Here is a 17,398-nt window from a genome sequence, read left to right as displayed (position 1 = left end):
CTAAACAGTACCAAAAAAAACCAAAAACTAAATTACATCTGTTTGCCAAAATCACTAAATAATGTATATGACCAACTAGCAAAAAAGTGATTTATTACAATAAAAAAAAATCTAAAATGCAAAACATCTCTAAGTTGACAACAAAAGTTGATGTCCATGTTATCCGTCAACTAGCCAGTCTGTTTATACTGCAGTTTTACAAAGTACTGGTTTTTGAGAAATAGAGTGAGAAAAATTGCACTATTTTTAAACCCAGAGAGGTAGAAAGAGCGAGGGAATGAGAAATTGCTTCTGCTGTACAGCAGGCAACGGGAGCATGTCAGAGAGTTATAGCAGCGCAAGGCCTTTGGGAATTGCAGCAGTGACGGTTCTGTGACACAGTAGATATCAGAGCTTGCGCTCTACATCACTCACGGCCCAGTCTCTGCACCCTACCCCACCCCAGACACTTGCCCTCCGTCACGGGCTCCAGCTTGTCTGACAACCACCTCCAGCTCTCCATCTATACTTGCTTTACTTCACCTCTATATGTACCATTTCGTCCTCTGCATCTCCCTCGCTGGTTTATGGACCCCACCCTTCGTAATCATTCAGCCCAGACCGAGTCAGAGAGAGACGAGATGAAAATCAATTCTTCTCCTCTGCCCCCACTTCCACTGACCATTTTTCTGTCGTTATGCAGAGGCTGTTAACATGAGCCGTCTATACGCCCTCTCGGACATGCATGTGGACATCTGGGGTCATACGAAGTTCAGTTTCATCCAGGGGATCTCCATCACTGAGGCTGCCCCTCGAATCAGAGTCTGCAACCCCTCCCAGCAGGAGATGAAAGCCAGTCACCAGCTACAAACCGTGATGGATGCAGTGCTACATCCTCTAAACTGCCCACTTCTCAACCCCTGGCCTGTGTCTCTCTGCACTGCAGGCCCAGGAGAACGGCACTCGAGGAGCGTGATGGATGTGACATGCGGTCTGCTGATCAAAGCCTTGCAAGCAAACACTTATTTACACAAGACTTATTAAGGATGAAGAATGAGACGCTGTCCATGCAAGTCCCCAGTCTAAGAGTCACTAGAGAGACACCCCGCCTTTCAGACCAGCTTAAACCAGCATGCATTTACATGCTGATCAAGACTGGTTTGTGTAAGCTAGTGCTTGTCTAAATCTAAATTAAATAAGATAAATTTACTCAAGAAGCAACACAGCATAAGATATTAAGATTATTTTCATAAATATTATTTTGAGTGTGAGAGTGTTTGTCTTACAGCACTGGCAAATTATTCACTTGATTTTAACTTGTTTATACTTAAAATAAGTGAAAAAAATATCTGCCAGCACAGTGAGACAAAAAACACCAGAACTGAAAACATGCCTTAATATCTAATGCAGTGTTGCTTCTCAAGTAAATTTATCTTGCTTCAAGGATTTATTTTATTTTTATTATTTACCTCAAAAATGAGCAAGTAGCAATTCCTCACAGCAGACTCGACTCACAATTGATTTTAATAGGGTTTGAGGCTAGCAGGTTGGTGAGCTTATAACACAAATATCATACTAGGTAAAATAGTCAAATTTGAAAGAACAAGTTATGATACATACAATCCTGAATGAAACAGAAGTATAGGTATATGCAATATCATGATTAATAAAACTAAAGTCATGAAATAACAATTAAAAATACTTTTACATGATTTATTAAATTATACTTTTTACATAAACATACATTTTTAACTTTTCCCGTTGTATAAATGAACATTAATGTATTACGTATAATGAACATTAACGATGAAGATTAGTATAAATTAAATTCAAAATATATAATTACACATACAAGTAATTATGATTAACTAAACATTAATATAGATTTATAAATGCTGTAAAAACTATTGTTTATTAGGTTAGTTCATGATACCCAATGCATTAAAGTTAATGAATTTAACATTCTCTCTCATTGAAATTTCTCTCATTTGACATTCTGGGATTGTGTTCAATGCAAAGGATATAAGCAATGCTGCTTTAGTATTTGGCCAAAAGTAGCTATCTTTGCATTCTTTAAAATTTAGTCCAAGTAGACAGCTTACTAGGTTTTGGAACCAGACTAACATGTGCTCATTTTAAAAACATTAGGTTTGCAAGAATATTGAAAACAAGAATCTCTTACATCACATTATTCATGCAGCTGTGACAAAGTTACTATGTTTTTTCCCGACTTACTGATCTTCTCCATTAGGAAACACATTAGCAAATACAGCAGTTGGCCCTACCACCCCATTACATTCTGGCTTCTGCACCGCAACTGTAACAGGGGCTGGAAAACTTCAAAAGCTCCTGATGAGCAGATTAAAATCCAGCCAGGCAGACATGATCATTATGCAATATTTATACATCCGAGTGTTTGTGGCTCACAGCAGATGAGCGAGGTCTCCTGTGGTGGACCCAGGATTAACGTGCACCAGTGTCTGTGCAGAATCAGCGGTGAGATCAAAGGGGTTCTACAGCAAGTGAATATTTCAGACTGAACGATTGATTTGCTGCGATGAACCCCACCAAGAGAGGCTCACCCAGAACTCGACGCTGTTCCAACACGAACATAATCGGAGATGAAAGGGGAACTATAAATAGAAAGCGCAATTTGTGATCTCCATGCACCCAAACTGAGGCTCTTGCAGCAGAACAGAAGCTCAAAATGGGGCGTAAAACGACGGCGGCTGCAGGTCTGACGGGACGAGGGGAGAGAACGGGAGGTCACAGTGAAAAGTTTTATTGTTGTAATAAAAATGTTCTCTTACCATCACAGTCGCCCAAGTGAGAAGTGTTTCCGTGCTCGATGTCTTGCTCGAAGGGAAGCCTGTGGTGAAATGGGAGAAAGAACAGTAGTAGAAACATTCATCAGCAAACCACATAAACAGGCCATAAAACTGCACCGTCTCAATTACATTAATGCCTCTGTATTTTCTCTCTCTCTCTTTTTTTTTTTTAAAGAAAACACAATTTTTAATGTTGTCTTGAAGGGTTCTTCTAAAATGTCTTGGTTTTGTGCTCTTGGGTTCAATAATAAGTGATATTGCACATTAAAAGCTTGTACAGGATGTGTGCAGAAACTCAATCTGCGCTCTTGATCAAGTCTTGCAAACAGAGGAATCACAGTGCTCTATTAGAGATGCTCTGTGTTACCTTAAAGCCACATTAATGAAGAAAAATGACTGCAGTCGGCTCACGAATGGCTTTCTTCCAACCGCATAAGTCAAACAGAGGAAAGGCTGAAGGCTACGCACAGCAGAAGCGTGCACCAGGGGACCAGCCTCATTCCACTACCGTTGGCAATTAGTTAAAGCCCAGGACAACAAGGCAGCCAGGGGTCTTTTACTGCCAGCGTCTTAGTTTTTCATAAGATACGCTTAAACCTGTGTGGTTAAACGCTTTCTGTGAAATGTCTATAGAATATAATGTTTCTACAAACTGCAGGCGCAGAGCTGTAATCTCCAGAACTCCTCTGAGAGAAGATGGCTGAGTTTCTTATACTACAGCGGTGAACCACCCAGAGAATTTAAATGAGCACGCAGATTCCTTCCCGCCGCTCTCCTGAGGATGAACATTAGCTGTATCGTAGCATTGAGAAGCATATACAGACTGATAAACAGCCGACAGAAAGTCTCTGAACTCGTTTTGCATATCCGCTGTGTGTGTATATTAGCAAGTGGCAGTAATTAGAACTACATCTATATAGTTTTTTCTGCTGTGAAATTCAATTCGTGAGAATTTTTCAGTATTATGCGAGACAGAATCGATCCACAGGTTGACTGTCCTTGGTAAATCAAATCAGATCCAGCCAAAGAGCTGTAATTGCATAACTGCACTGAGGTAAAACGGTCTCCACGTTTTGATCTCAGAGTACCGGCAGACAACCTGTATTTGCACACAGAACTCAATAAAAGCATCTCTCTGAGGAGGGATAGATTTTCAAAAGTGTATTTAAACAGAGGCAGAACACAAAAACTAGTGTTTTTTGGACATGCGCTTTTTCTGAAAATGGAAATCTTGTTGTTTAAGTAAAAAAATAGGTAGGTTATGTCAGTAGGTACATTGCCAAATCTCACCTTGTACCCGCACGGAGGAAAGAGCAGGTGCTTCCTCTGGTCCAGCCGCAGTAGGGATCCCGTGAGGCGATGCAGTTCCTGTGAAAGAACAGACACAAGCATGAATGGTACCCCTACGGTACCAGACAGTATATAGTTTAATTCCACTGGATTTCATCCAAGTATGATCCAGCTGGTTCAGTGCACACATTAGACGTGTGACATGTGTTAGTGCGCCTCACTGGGCTGCACCGATGGCCCACAGGCACAGACACAGAGCACAGGCTGGTGACCAGCGATCACAGGACCACAAAACTATCCTAGAGCTGAGAGCTACAGTATAAACAATTGTTGGGATTGTACTAAAAAGGACAGGTGGTTCACAAAGACACTAAATGATGTCATTGTTCACAAAAGTCATATTTTAGGCATAGGTTTAAGTTCAGGATTATTTTAAACAGTTTTATTTAAAATATTACTAATAAGTCAATGGGATGTATAAACTATAGCTTATCCATAGAATATGGTTTTATACAATGCAAAAAAACATGTCTATAAAAATAACACATAGCTTACAGGAAATAAAGCATACATTGACCTCAATATAATCTGTTATTCATATTTCTCTGGTCCTCCCTTGTTTTTTGATTATAAAAGCCGTTCTCTTGGGCATTACTCAAAAAGCTATGTGCATGTGTCGTGTATCATTTCTTGCCAGGCTTCCTTAAATTTATCCCAAAGCTGAGATTTATTCATCAGCTTCGATTCAGATTTAGAATTTCCCAAAGGTTTTCAAAGGGATTAAGGAACGCCTTCGCTGCATGCGTGAATTGTTATTGTGTTCGAAATTACACGTTCAATCTCCAAACACATCCTAAATACTGGCCTTGCAAGTTCCAGAAACTGGAGGTTCCTCACAATTGCACGTCTTATTCAAGACTTTGGAAGTTATTTTGAAGCTGTCACAACTTGAGGGGATTTTCAACCTCCTGTCAAAATGCTCGCTAGTCTTCTTTGACCATCCCAGTGCTTTGTATTTGGCATGGTATCTGTCTCCTAGTGCTTTGCAATAATTCTGCAGACATTGTGACTGTTCAAACCCAGCAAACAAGCAATATGAAATTGACCAGATTCAGTGATTTTCTATAATATCTTCCTTGGTAATTTAAAAATGTAAAATAAATATTAAAATAAATAAAACCGATTTCTAAATAATATATAATATTTATTTTAATATTTTATATAAATATATATTTTTATATAACAATATTAAAATCAACATTACATTAATACACAAATTAAATATTGATAATATTTCAAATTAATAAAATTAAATACATAGTATTTATAATATAATGAAACAATATATTAATCTAAAAATACAAAATAATATTATTGAATTTATAATTTGATTTATATATGGTAAAAACAACAGACTATATGATGTGTCCTCATTTAGTGTGCTAACTAAATGTGTGTATATGCCACTCACTTCATGCAGCGGGAATAGAGTTGGCAGCGTGCTACAGGCACTTTGATCACACAAGAAGGGAAAGCCAGTAGGAGGCTGTGACTGATGCGGTCCAGCATGAGAGAGAGCAGCTGCCTGGCCTGAGGAGAGTCCGTCCCGCACCTGGAACACACACAGTCCAAATCAATTTGCAACAAATTAAAAGAGTGCAGGAAGAAAGTCAAACACAATTTGCAACTTGAACACACTCAAACACAGTTTAATACAGAATGACGTGACCCGAACCTAAATTAATAAAGTCTAAACAGTCAAGCCTAACACAGTCTGATAATGTTTATCTTAACACAATATAATGCTGTGCGGTTAACAGGAACTAATGACGTGAAGGTAGGCGAGCAAAACCTCAAGCTAGCTATTGCATTTCTTTTGCACAATCCTTTTAACAGACTAAACATGGGAGCTTATTTATAAAAGTTTGTTTGCTATCTTAAATCTTGCAATTTCAAAGCAAGGGCATTTATCTATTAAGATAACGGCTTGTTATATAGTATGTCTCTAATAAACTACACTAACTTTCACCCTCTGAATGAAAAACAGGATGAGGCGTAAAGGGCTTCAGAAAGAAAACGCATGTCATATTAATGTGATATCACATTAATGTGTTGTCACTTTGTGCTTGGCCTCAGTAACTAATCTGATTGATATCTAGGACTCTGGCAACCACCCACTCCTCTGTACTTTACACTTAATTGGCACTTACCACTTAGAGTATCTCTCTTGCACCTGCCATACTGGCTTGAAACGCATTTGTTTGTATACATACGCACACATACATATGGTTAAAGAAATGCGTACTATAATGGCCTCGGTAGCAGCGGAGAAATCATTAGTAATTTATGCATTGGATCTGAGTAATGAGCCACACTTACTAAAGGCCATCAGAAATGAGATCAAGCTTGCTTCAAAAAGTCATTTTCCTAATCAGTATTTTAATCTCATTTTATAGAGAAAAAATTTAAAAGCTGTAAAAACAAATTAACTTGAGAAGCAAAATGATTTAGAGACTAGAAAAACTATGTTGAAAATATTACTCAACCAATTAAAAATGAATAAAAATAATTACATAACATGCCATTAAATTAATGTAATTATTTTAATGTAATATACATATGTGTGCTGTATAAAAGCGCTGTCAAATGATTAATCGCATCCAAAATAAAAGTTTTTGTTTACATAATGTGTGTATACTGTGTATATTTATTATGTATATATAAATCCAAACACGTGCTTGTATATATTCATGAAAAACATGTTATGTTTATGTGTTAAATATATTTATATATAATATAAAATATAGGAATATAAATATATGCATGTAAATACATATATACACATACACATATACATATATACATATATATATATACATACATACATACATACATACATACACATACATACATACACATACATACATACATACACATACATACACACATACACACATACACACATACATACATACATACATACATACATACATACATACATACATACATACATATATATATATATATGTATGTATATATATATATATATATACACACACACACACAGTATATACATAAATTTTGTTCAAATGAATAGTTTTATTATCTTATTTTTGTTCATTTACCTTTTTTTATTTTGTGAGAATTAATCTCACTAAATTAACACGTTTAATTAACAGCCCTAGTTGAAAATTGAGTTGTTAGAAAGACGAACAAAAATTAATGAATGAATCATTGCAGTCGTGCAGCTCCATTTTTAGGCAGACAAAACAAGTGACAAAAGAGAGAGACAGGAAGCGAACAGACAGAGGGTGAGATAAAGAGGTGCAACTGGCAAGTTTAAACTGATTTAAGAAGAAAAAAGCAGCCTCTCTTGACACATACGAGTAGGAGAGTGAAACAGAAGATGTAAGATGAAAATGAACCACTGCTATAGTTAGATCACAGAAAACAAGCAAGAAAACCTATAAGGAACAAAAAAAGACAGACATCTTACACAGATGCTACAAAGACGGCAAGATAAAAAGGAAAGAGTGAATAAAAAGATTGACTTAAATTAACACTCTAGCCTCCATTATGTCATTGTTGTCTTCACTACAGTGTTTTGATCGATATGGATGATGACACTGACATTTTTGAATGGTTTCTGTCGGTCGCGGACTCCCTGACCCTGCGCGTCAAACAATTTACCACTTCACCACCGCGTGATGAGAGATGGCAGAGGTTATGCAAGGCCAGCATGATCGGAGGCTGATCTGATTACTCCATCTACACTCCCCTGATTAGCTGGCTTCCCGCTGCGCTAGACACAGCTAGCACTGTCAAAGCCGTCACGCTCTCACATACACACTCCTGTTAATACAGATAAATTACACGGAAATTAACCTGATTTACCATGTTTTTGGTTTAGTGTGTAAAACGTTTAATAATTTTTTGAGATAGAAAGTGTGTACAGTATGTGAGGAGAAACAGACTAAACAGTCTGTCTGGATGAAGATGCAATTAACACTTTATCCATGGAAAATGAGTGTTGCCTGCAAACCCCTGCTGCTTTCCACAAGAGATAATGACCAGCTAATGCTCAATCTGTTTACATGCCATGACTTGTGATTCTCTGCATAAAACAATCACCAAAGCGTGTATTTCAGCATTAACCTCTACCTGTCCGGGTTGTAGCCTTCCAGTTCCTCGAGGAACACATTGTAGTTGGTCACTGTGTTATCCCTGTTGGGGGTGACGAGGAATTTAAGGATGGTCCCTCGGCTGGAACCCAGAAAGAGGACTGTCTGGTTGCCATAAGGACCAGCGTTTGTGTCTACCACCATTTTGTTGAGCTGGTATCTGAAAGCGACAGAAGACAACTTAATTCATTCTCAAATGAGGCTGAGAGGAAAAAAGGTATTAAATTGTAAACCAAAACCTCATGTCAAAATAACAAAATGCACAAATACGAAAAGCAATTTGCATTGACAAACTGGCATATCTTGAGGAAACAGCCAAAACTGCTCTACTAGAATGATTCAGCTCTCTAAAATAGGACGATCTCCCAGAGTGTTTGAAATGACACAACTTGTCACTATAATCTTGTTGTGCCCTGTGGGATGCTGAGAAACCCCAGCTGCTGGAACCCCATAGTCTGAGGACTGAGATTGGACAGATACTAATGATAGCAGACATCACAGACGGTCGTTCAAATGTTTAGCATGGATCTTAAAGAAGAAAAGAATGATGGGGAGAAGTTAGCAGCTAAATTTAATGTGCATTATGTGTTCCTTTGCTTCAAGTTTGTGAAGAATCTGCCTTCTGAAGCTTGGTTGAAGTTGATCATTTGTTGGTAGTCTAGATGGTTGACCTGATAGCTCATCTAGAAGCACTAGTCCTCTTTAGACCAATGACAAACCAGAAACCTTCATGTCTTGAAGGCATGTTTTAAAGGGATCATGAACTGAGAAATCAAAGTTCCCTTGATTTTTTGACATAAGAGGTCATTGTACTATACATCCTGTGTTTCAGAACTCAAAACTTTCTCGTTAGTCTAAAAACAGCTTATACTGAAGCCAATCTGCAAAAATAACAGCTTGTGGAATGTGCCACTCTATGATGTAATAGTGCGTCTAAACACTGCCTCAGAAGATCAGCGTGTGCTTCTACAACACTGCCTGTTTAGCCCCACCCACCGATTATCTTATGTAGTATAAATAACAAGAGAGGCAAATGCAGAAATCAAACTATAAAGATGGCTCCGAAGACAACAGGATGCTGTGCAGTACCAAGTTGCGGGAAAAAACAGTCTAAAAGATGACGAAGATGAAGAAGTGATGTTGTGCCGGCGATATTGAATCCGACAGTAATGCTGTGTAATGTGGGGTTTTGTTTTTGTTCTTGGGTTTAGGTTTTCTTGGCTTTTATTTTGATATTTTGCCTTGTTTCCTGTTCTTGCCATTTGCTCCCCTTGTCTGTGTGTCATGTTGGTTATTGTCTTGTCATGTGATTATCAGTTCTGTCTGCTCATTGGTTGGACAAGTTATGTGTCTTGTTTCCCATTGGTTTGCTCATGTCATGTGACCCTCCTTGTTTGCTATAAGTAGCCATGTCATTGCCTTTGTTTCTTGTCATGTATTGTTGTTGTAACCTGCTGTCGGTGAGTCTAGTTTGTTTCATGCCACGTCAAGTCTGTTTCATGCCAAGTCTGTTTCATGTCAAATCAAGTCAAGTCTCGGATTATGTTTGTATTTTGAATATCACCATTGTAAATAAACTGCACTTGGGTTCATCACTACGCTTGCCTCAGTGGACTTCTTGTTACATGCTGCAACACACAAGTGTGAGTAACTGTTTTTATTATGTGATCACTATTGCTTTGTGTGTTATTACAGATTGTTTGATATGTACTGAGAATTTAGGCGTTTTGACCTAAATCACAGCAGTGTCCATCTATGAAGGATGTTGGCTGTGAAACATACACAACTGCAAGCCAATCACAGCAGTGGGCACGAGTCTATAATCTGCCATGCCTATTCAAACAGATCGTTCTGATGTGGGGGATCAAACACAGGACAGAAAATAGCCTATTACTTCTAAATTATAATGTTTTTTGATGTTAAAATCTTGAAAACATTATAAGGAGACCGCAGAGGACAGTACAAAATAATAAGAAAATGCCGTTCATGACCCTTGTAACAGTAGAGAATCTGGTCTAGGATATCTGAGAGAAAGTTGTCCTCACCTGACCATTGTCCTAACAATCCATGGTCTCTGACCGAGTGCTGGGACGGCTTCATCCATCAGTGGATGGGTCTTGACAAAAGTTAACATGTCATCAGGGAAAGAATTGGAGGAATTGAACTTGGAGCCTTGTACAGCACAACCACCCGGCCTGAGAAATTCACAAACACAGCACATTATTATAAACTTTTTCACTGCAGGTTGGCATTTGAGGACATAAAACACTCTCTAGAGTTGTAAATGTCATTTCATTCGGTACCTCGGTTTGGGCACAACCTCATCTGGAACAGGTGTCCATATCGACTCGGGCGATTTCTGCTCTTTAAATCTTCCATCAAACACTCCGGCCAGCTGTTCCATGTCGAAAGCACACACTGCAGAGCCCGGAATACTGCAAAAATACAGCACAAATGTCCTTATTACGTGATATCAGACCTGTTCTTTTTCCATGATACTGCTCTGAGCTGAAGGAGACTTGCAACATAAAAAGGATTTCGTTTATTACAAACATGTTGAAAACACATCAGTTGACAGCCTTGAATAGATCTGTACAGTGGGTAGTTGGACAGACATTGCAAGGCAAACAGAGCAGAGAATATTGTCCAAAGCTGTCACCGGAAATCTTGGGTGACTACAAGCTCTTCCACTCACTGACCTTTTCCTCCCACAGAGGATCTAATTCAAGAATGCAGCGGTGCACAAATGCAACTGTGAGAAACGTACTTGGGTTTCTCCAATGATAATACAAGTGGCACAACAGAAAGCCACATGATGAGTCAGAGTTCTTCATAAGGTGCCTGTCCATAAACCATGGCCAAGAATAATGTATAGACAGTGTGCAAGGTCACACACACAACCACCATCAGGGTAACACACGACACTAAAATGGCACAATAACTGTTAACTAAATAAAATAAAATTGTCTATATAAAATATAGTTGTATGTGAAGTGTCATTCAGGGAATGAAAAAAGATCACTGATGCTCAAGAAGGCAACATGATGCATTAAGAGCCTGGGGGTGTAAAGCTTATCAATTGGATTAACAGTATAAATTGCACTTGTTTGGTTTTCTGGGAAACCTAAATATTTTATGTGGTTCCTGAAGGGCAAAAAATAAATGAAAAAATATGATCTGTAATCAAAATCCTGTTCAAAATGTCCAACCCCCTCAGCTCTTAATGCACTGTTTTCCTTCTTGAGCTACAATAATTTTTTCACCTTTTGTAACATAGTTGCTCAATTGTCCTCAGTGTGAAAGATGGATGTCATATTCATACAGAAACTGTTGGAAAGGGTTCAAATATGCAGAAAATGACAGAAAACCAAAGAGTGTGTAGAACCAGAAGGATTTTTCTGAGGTGGGTAGTAATTGCTCAGGGCAAACAGGGAATCTCATGAAAAATCTTGGGTTCTCCAAAGAACCTTTCAGTGAAAAGAAATAGCCACTTTTTCTTAGTGTGCAGAACAATTTAATCATTTAAAAGAACTTACAAATAACCTTTAGCACAATGGAAAGCTTCCATGGATGATTAAGGTTCTTCATGGAACCACTGATACCAACAAAGAACCTTTAGTCTTAAGAGTGTGGAGGATTATATGTAAACATCTGTTATGTGATATAGCTTATTCAGGCCAGCGCGCAAAATAATTAAATAAAAATAGCATGCAATCTCTTATTTTGTTAAAATTATTAACATCTTGCATAATCTGCAAGAGGTAGGCAGAACTATTTGTTTTTTTATGCATATTTTGTGAATCTTAGACATATCTCGGTTTCTCCACACAGGAATTTTTGATGCAATATCTCAAAATTAGCATAAAAATATGTGGATGGAAACCTGGTTAGTGAGAGCAACTCTCTTTCCTCCTCCTGCGAAACAGAGCTTCAATCTCTGAACTGTCCTGAAGTGATTTGTCTCCAGAGAAGCGACAGCTTTCAGCACTTAAAGACTTTCTTAAGAGAGAACAGAGAGTCATGCAGGGTGAGTCAGTTCAATTCTCGTTTACACCCACTCTCTCTCTCTCTCTATTTCCTCCTCAGATTTCCTGGTACTGACATACTTTGTAAGTACAAGCCACAGCTGTGTTCTGTTGCATCCTTGACACAGGTGAGTCATTCACTCCTTCTGCATCACTCTCTTGAGCTCTATATCTCTGACAATCTTCTCGGTGCTAAAACCCAGCTGCAGAACGTCACCTTCTGCTTTGAAAACAGATTGCACACGGTAACTTTATGTTCAAGGATTCTATGGGATCCAATAAATGACTCTGAGAGACTGGATGGCAGGTTAAGGTCCGGAAAGAGTGACACCCACACAAAGTCGCCCATGATGATTTGGGCTTTGTGGTCCATGTAGGCGTGCTTGAGTGTGGCTTGCTGGGTTTGCGAGGGAATTAATGTGAGAGTCTGTAAAGCTCAGGGGCAGAAGCAAGGATAAACAGCTGTCTCCAATACCATTGTGGGACACATCTGTCACATGTCTACCGGTTTTACCCTGTAGTGGGTTTGTATGTGCGTGTGTGAAGCTGTAGGCCAGATAGCAGCTGAGAATGACCTTCTGATTGACAGTGCTGAAACTGTTCAGATTCAGCAGACACAGTGACAGGACTTAAACATAAGTCAGGCAATTTTCTGACAAGACCTCATTAGGCTCATATCAGGCTGATCATCAATGTCATCAGTCACACACCCTCAGACTCTCAAAAAGGCCTGACGGGTGAACAACTTGCAGCAGTGGCAGAACACAAACCCTTTTCAAAACAGAATTTCTTATGTATGTTTCTTGAAAAATTTCTTTCATATACCAATTTAGGTAACACTTTACATTAGGGAACACATTCACAGTTTTCCCTAGGGAGACTGCTAATTAGTGGACAGTAAGTAAGGTAGTGGTTGTAGTAGTTATGTTTAGGTATAAGGTAGGATTAAGGGATGTAAAATGCAGAATAATGCATTAATATGAACTTTATAAGTACTAATAAACAGCCTATATGCTATTAATATGCATGCTAATAAGCAACTAGTTCTAAAATGTTACCCTAACTTATTTCACACACAACACAAAAATGATTTTCTAAAACAAACTATTATTGTGCCTTACTTAGTCTGTTAAATGTGCTATTATATATTTGTTTTTGTTGCATTTTATTATTAGCCCACTTACAGTGATGGTCAACATTCTTTCAGTTGTAATTCAGCTTTACATGAACATTTTCTATCCCCAAACATTAATGTAAATAATGAAATAAAATAACTTATAACTGGTTTACCATAATACTGAGTAGCTCCTGGTTGTGACCTCAATATCATGAAGATTTCTGAATGACACATTTCAAAAGATTTTTTTTTTTTAATTACTACATTTACTTGAGAAGCAACATTTCATAAAATATTAAGACTGACTGTATCTTGAATTTAGTATTATTTAGTCTTACTGCGTCAGCAGAATTTTAACTCATTTTTTACTTGTTTTAGGCAAGTGAAAAAATATGCCAGTGCAGTAAGAAAATACACTCATAATAAAGATAAATTCTCTGAAAACAAGTCTTCATATTTTATATGTAATTGGAAAATATAACAAAAATACTAAGATGATGATTTTTTGCAGCGTTGGCAGGGGAAGGAGGAGGGAAAATCCTGTTTTACATAATATGAAAAATTTGGAATGACATGAGGTTGAGTAAATGACGACAGAATTATTATTTTTGAGTGAACCATCACTTGAAACAAATCTGTATTACATATATGTCAAATTCAAAGATCAGTGAAGTCAATCTGATTGAATTACTGTGTGGTCTGCTACAGCTAAACAGAAAAGTTCCTCTGTGTCTCTTTCTGTGCATCTCATCTTGGAGCTGTCAAAACACTTCTCTGCTGCTCATCCCTGTACTTCCTCTCCACCTTTATGAGCCCTCGCTGTCTCCACTCTCTTTTTATACGTCCCTCAGCTGCTTCAAAGTTGAGCGTGTGCCTCTCCAGCAGATTCGGGCCTTCTTTTATTTTCCCTTCAAGCTGAGCCCTGCATCCTCCTCCTGCTTCCACCACGATCCTCTGAGAGGATGATCTCACCTGCAGCCTCTCATTTACAACAATCTCACACTATCTCTCTGCTGCCCTGCTTGGAGCCTTGGCCCCACACCTCGAAGCATCAGGAGCTCAAATGAGAAGCAAACACCTCTCTCCTGCTTGCTCTGTTTTTGTCAGAGTGAAACCTGTGTTTTGAAGAGAACTATTTTTCACTGTATAGGTTTCTTGAGTTGAAATATGTAGTTCTTAAGTGATTCAAATGTTCTTGACCAATAAACTGATCTGAATAACCTATATATGTATCTCTCTCTCTCTCTCTCTGTGTGTGTGTGTGTATATAGGTTCTTCAGATCAGTTTATTGGTTACTGGGTTCAAGCTTGACAGCTCAAATTTTGCGGCCATCTGACTTCTTTTTACTTGACAGATAATTAAAGATGAAAAATGCATATACCTTAATGTTCTAAAGTTTTGGGTAAGAAAGACACAATTGCAAAAACAGCAACACCACCTAGAAAAGCAAGCCCTGGAAAACATCCTCAACACCCTAGCACATGCTCTGACTCAATGAGCTGTGGGGCTCATGTGGGCAATGCTAGTTCTTCCCTTTTCTTCCCAGTGACTTCCTTTCATCTACTACAGTCCATGAGCATAAGAAGTGAAAAAGGCAAAAAAAAAAAAAAACACTACAGCAAAGTACAATGGAGTGCAACGATGACTAATTTTTCCAGTCTCAGTTTCTGGAAGTATTGTTCCCATTCATTTTCTCCAAATGGATGTAAAAACATTCCTCAAAGAGTTTCAAGCCATCTGAAATGAATCACAGAATTACAAACTTTGATTTGAAGCAAAAAAGGACACCACCCAAAAGTTTGGTGTTAGTAATTTTTTTTTAAAGAAATTAATACTTTTATTCAACAAGAATGTATTAAATTGATCGAAACTGACAGTAAATATACTTACACGTATCTTAAACAAATTTTGAACTCAAATCCAGAAAAAAGTAAAAAGAAAAGTATAAGACTACAATACATGTAATGTCTTCTATAAAGGAACAACTACACATCCTATAAAGCATTACAAAAAATGCCTAATCTTATTTTAGCTTATCTTATTCTGAAAAACTGAGCATGAATATTTAAAATAAGATTTAGAATTTAAATCTGGTCATGTATAAATAATCAGAATTTATGAGAAACTGGCTAAATGTTCCAAATCCACAGAATAGCCCTGTTAACCACTTTCTATTCAGCATGAGTCACTGCTTTTTAAGACAGTCTGCACTTTATTACTCTCCTTCCCATAATACTTAGACCCATCTCAACCACATCCCAACGTGCCCTCCTCTCATTCCCATAGTCCTCCCCTGCTGCTGCGTCTGCCACATACTAACCGGTCCTGGCAATTTGTCTGAGAGCTCTTTAACAGACCACACATCCTCCCGGCAGGCTGGCGAAGCCCCCTGCGCTGTTTATAGAGGACTGCAGCTGCAGACAGGAATGCTTGTACAGCTGGATGCTCCCTGCCACTGCACCTCGGTGCTCCATCTCTAACTCAGCCTGAGATCCGGTGCCCTCAGGATAAGGGTGCAGGAGATTAACTCTCACAGATAAGTGTCCGTTTTTTTAACTCTTGTGAAGGAGAGGTGGGGGAAGATGTGGGCTATTATTGACTGCCTCATTCATTCGTCCTTGAGCGAATATCTCCCCCCTCCACATTCTTATACTCATCATTTTTCCCTTCTCCTCTCAACCCCCCCTCCCCCCAGAGCGGCCATTAGCAGACTGAGATGTTATTAGAGTTGGCATTTGCTGAGGTTTGGCCCCTGCTCTGACACAATTACACATTTGCATGCTGGGAGTCCTGCCCTTCCTCCATCATTCAGAGGGTGCTCTATTGCACTTCATTTGTCACACACACACACACACACACACACACACACACAGGTCTCATAAAAATATTACCCATCATGCACGCTCTTGCACACACTGTAGACATAGCTCACCCAGATATGAAATTCATTTTTCAACTGAGGAAGAATCTGAAATTTCATTCATTATTCACTCCAATTTTTTTTAAATCATTTTTCATTTAGATGACTTTGCAGTCATTTAATATTAGTAAATGTTAATATTTAACAACACTAATAGATATACTAAACCTATAATGATCAAGGCGGTATTTATTTCATAAAAATACAGTACAATTTACAATTGAAATTACAATTTACATTTTTTTTTAAATATTTTTTAAAATGTAGTTAGTTCCTTTGCTTTGAATTCAGAATTTTCGGCAGCCATTATTCCAGTCTTCAGTGTCACAGGATTCTTCAAATATCATTCTAATACGCTTATTTTGAGCACAATAATATGCATTATAATAATGTCATATTATCAATGGTGAAAAGAGTTGTGCTACTTAATAATTTTGTTGAACCCAAGATAAATGTTTTAGGATTCTTTGATGAATACAAAAGTTAAATTAAACAACATTTACTGTAAATAGAAATCTATCGTAACACTATAAATATCTTAACTATCAATTTTATCACTTTAATGCATTCTTTCTGAAAGAAAGTCTTAATTATTAAGTATTAATTAATGATTTCTTTTAAAGAAATTAATATTTTTGAATGGTACACATCCACACACAACATTTATTATAACATTTATCGGTTTTTGGCTATAATTTAGAAAATATTATTGCCTAATCAGGTCAGAATTTTAATATCAGCATGAGAGAATTTTAATTTTTGGGTGAACTGTCCCTTTAAGCATTCACTCTCAGACCTCAATCACACACACGGTTAGGAACATGCATACAGGAACCATTTTCTCTCAATTCTCTCTTTTCTGTATTTCCTCTTATAGTAATGACTCTTTCAGCGTCTTCACTCCCATCCTCTTGACAGATCTCCCTCTTTTTGGGTTCTCGCATTCTTTCCTGTAATTATTTCCTGCAAACTCTGTCAAAACATGCACTTGCACTTGCACATGCACTTGCTCCCACAGTAAACTATTTCTATAAAATATTGCACTACTGCTATTTTT

General features: G+C 37.9%; 1 protein-coding gene across 1 annotated transcript in view; it reads right to left on the bottom strand.

Moving 5' to 3' along the window:
* sema6bb (sema domain, transmembrane domain (TM), and cytoplasmic domain, (semaphorin) 6Bb) overlaps positions 1-17,398 on the bottom strand; it is a 121,240-nt gene that overhangs the window by 17,458 nt on the left and 86,384 nt on the right. Inside the window, exons 11-16 of the mRNA XM_079382812.1 lie at positions 10,582-10,713; positions 10,324-10,473; positions 8,259-8,438; positions 5,569-5,709; positions 4,098-4,175; positions 2,790-2,848 (exon numbers count right to left, since the gene is read on the bottom strand). Coding sequence (XP_079238938.1) covers positions 2,790-2,848; positions 4,098-4,175; positions 5,569-5,709; positions 8,259-8,438; positions 10,324-10,473; positions 10,582-10,713 — 740 coding nt within the window. The remainder of the gene's footprint in view (positions 1-2,789; positions 2,849-4,097; positions 4,176-5,568; positions 5,710-8,258; positions 8,439-10,323; positions 10,474-10,581; positions 10,714-17,398) is intronic.

This window comes from Barbus barbus, assembly GCF_936440315.1.
Source record: "Barbus barbus genome assembly, chromosome: 28".
Classification (NCBI taxonomy): Eukaryota; Metazoa; Chordata; class Actinopteri; order Cypriniformes; family Cyprinidae; genus Barbus; species Barbus barbus.
Note: the sequence above shows the minus strand (reverse complement) of the source record. Positions and strands in the feature narration are given on the sequence as shown.